This window comes from Lotus japonicus, chromosome 1 (assembly GCF_012489685.1).
Source record: "Lotus japonicus ecotype B-129 chromosome 1, LjGifu_v1.2".
Classification (NCBI taxonomy): Eukaryota; Viridiplantae; Streptophyta; class Magnoliopsida; order Fabales; family Fabaceae; genus Lotus; species Lotus japonicus.
Genome location: NC_080041.1, coordinates 91,362,253 through 91,365,089, shown reverse-complemented (window position 1 = coordinate 91,365,089; position 2,837 = coordinate 91,362,253). Strand labels below are relative to the sequence as shown.

General features: G+C 39.1%; 1 protein-coding gene across 1 annotated transcript; it reads right to left on the bottom strand.

Annotated features, from left to right (window-relative positions):
* Positions 1 to 541: 541 nt before the first annotated feature.
* LOC130727740 (phenylcoumaran benzylic ether reductase Betv6-like) lies at positions 542 to 2,548 on the bottom strand. The gene is made up of 4 exons (XM_057578976.1): positions 2,278 to 2,548; positions 2,048 to 2,182; positions 1,199 to 1,442; positions 542 to 1,104 (listed from the first exon to the last, which is right to left on the bottom strand). The coding sequence occupies exons 1-4, from the start codon at positions 2,458 to 2,460 to the stop codon at positions 734 to 736; spliced, it is 933 nt and encodes a 310-aa protein (XP_057434959.1). The 5' UTR covers positions 2,461 to 2,548; the 3' UTR covers positions 542 to 733.
* Positions 2,549 to 2,837: the final 289 nt, after the last annotated feature.

The following is a 2,837-nucleotide window of genomic DNA, read 5'->3' as shown; positions in this document are numbered from 1 at the left end:
ACCTGACCCATGTTCACCCCTAGCCAATACAACTGTGAATGAGGCAACTGGAACACACAGAATGGGTGTAGGAACAGTAGGGGTGTGAGGCTTGCCAATTGAGCGGTGTTGTAGAGGTGACGGCGACCGTATTTCACGGGAAAAGGCTGGCACAGTTCGTATGTCCTAACCCTAGGTGAAGAAGTGAGGAAAAAAAAATGAAATAGGCCCAAATGCAACAGAAGTGAGGACAAAAAAAAATGGTGCACTATGAACAGTGAAATTGCACCTTGCATTTTAAGTTAGTAGATGCCTTGGATGGGGAGTGGGGATAATAAAAACTTGGCACTTGTCTCTCTTGTCGAAATTCTGAAAGAAACAAGACTCTAAATTCTTATAATAAGAAATGTAATTTTTCCCCCACTTGTTATTAGGCACATGTTTGAATAAAAGAACATTTATCACGGAGATCATTATTATCAAGGAGTTAAAACAGAGAAAGTAGCCTAACAGAAACCAAACTATAACAGCAAACATAACACCATTAGGAGACATATTGACATAGCAGTGCACAATCTTGTTTTTTTTATAATATACTATTATTTAAATAAACGTTAACTGGTAAATACATAGCAAATAGGAAATAGCAGAGACAGGGCAATTCCAAAGTCAAACTCCAAAGCAACAGCCCATTATTCTATCATCATACCACAAGAACATGACTTGCATCCTTTTCCTTTTCCATATCAAATTCTCAAGCGAACTGTGTAAGGTATTCATCCACGGTGGTGTACTCAACATCTGGATACAAAGCAGAAGCCTCAACCCCAAAAGAAGGCTCGATCACAAAATTGTCGTGGTCACCCTTCACGAACACCGCGTGGTTGATCGATAGTATTATATTGATTGGAATAGGTGCCTCTTGAATGTCCTTGAGCAGCTTCTCCTCAGGAATATGAACCTTCTCGACGGTCTTGCCAATTTTCTTCTCCCATAAGGCAACAAGCTCGTTGAATGAGTAAATGTTCTTAGAGGGCTTGATGTAGACAATCTTGTTGAGTGTTCTGGGGTCTTCCGCAGCTCTAATAGTGAAAGTTCCAATGTCATCTTCCTTGTTGAAGACAGCTGCACATATTCAAAAGAAACATAAGACACAACTCTAATAGCGCTATGTCATTAGTTTCTGGTTGTCAGAATTGATTGTGTTACAAATCAATACCTTTTTGATTGCCATCGCCGTAGATGAAGAGTTTGTCTTTGGGAGGAGGAGGAGCAAAGGCTCCTGGCTGTGCTAATGTGGGGAGAAAATAGCCGGCGAAGTAGTTGCTGGAGACATATGTGTAAGGGATGCCTTCGGCTTCAATAGTGCGACGAATGTGGGCTTTGGCTGCAAATGCAGATTTTGCTGGCTCTACAGCATGTGTGCGATCTACGTCGTTGCCGAATTCTGATGGCAAAAATCTCTGCGAACAAACAACACAGTATAGTTTTTCAATTCATGCTTAACATCTCAAGTTTGATATACTTTTTTTTTGACACGAAGAGTAAAATTGGGAAAAGATTTTTCAACACTCAAATTTAGAGAGACTTAGGAATTGATTAGTGGAGACGACTGAGGTTCAACGCAAGGGTAAAATTGTTGTGATGTGAATTTTCAGCCATATACAAGTTATGACTGCCAACATTAAATACACAATTCACGCCCTCTTGGACCTTGGGCATAGCCGGAGCTTTAAGACACTATTTTTTTACATTGGAAAGATAAATTGCACTCGTCAAAAATTGATTCCTAAAACTTCCTCTACCTAAACCATATGTCTTTCACTTCTACTACTTGAGCTATACTACGGGGACCTAAGACACTAATTTTATATGAAATATAATGTCATAGAAAAATAAGAGAAATATGATATAAAAGTAAAAAAAGTTGTAAAAGTTATAGCTGATAAAAAATTGTGTCACATCCAGAAATTAAAATAGTAACGGTTCTAGTAATGAAGAATCAGTTTTTTTCAGTTGTAAAAAAAATTCAGAGCTGACGGAAGAAGATGAGAGAAAGAGAAATGACCTTAATGTTACCGGCCTCCTTGATGGCGGCGATGATCTTGACCTGATCGGCAAGTTGCAGGGCACCCACGGTGGAGATCACCACATCCACCTGCTTGATCACTTTCACCAAACTATCATGATCGTACAAATCCCCCTGTCACCCAAAGTTAACTTCGATTAATCAAAACAGAACAAAGTAATCAAAGTTAATTAATCAAATGATGATGATGATGATGATTTGTTACTTACAGCGACCAAAGTAACACCAAGAGACTTGAAATTGTCAAGGACTGGAGCTTTAGCAGTGTCAGAGAGGGTGGCTTCCCTGACCAATGCAAAAGTTGGGTGTCCAGCTTTAGCGCTTGCTTCGACGATGTGTTTTCCGATGTAGCCGGTACCTCCGATGAACAAGATCTTGCTTTTCTCAGCCATAATGATAATGATTCTCACTTTCTTCTTCTTCCTGTTCTTCTACTTTCACTCACTCACAAACTGTTTCTTTTTCTGCTCTGTTCCTATCTCTGCAATGCTTCATTTATACAACAAAATGGGTCCGTTTGGAAGTACTATAATACCCTTTGTTGGTTTGAAAATCCTGTGGTGGTTGTATGTGCTTAAACAAAGCTATTTTTTTAATTGTGGGCAAAAATGTGTTGTGTTTGGCTGTAAATACTACTAAAAATATAATGATGATTCCTAATCTGGTACATTAATTATTATCCATGGGAATCTTGATTTCAAAGCAAAGCAGATGGTGACTTTTCTAGGATGGGGTTAGGTGAAAGCCTAACAACTTCGATCACGTACCT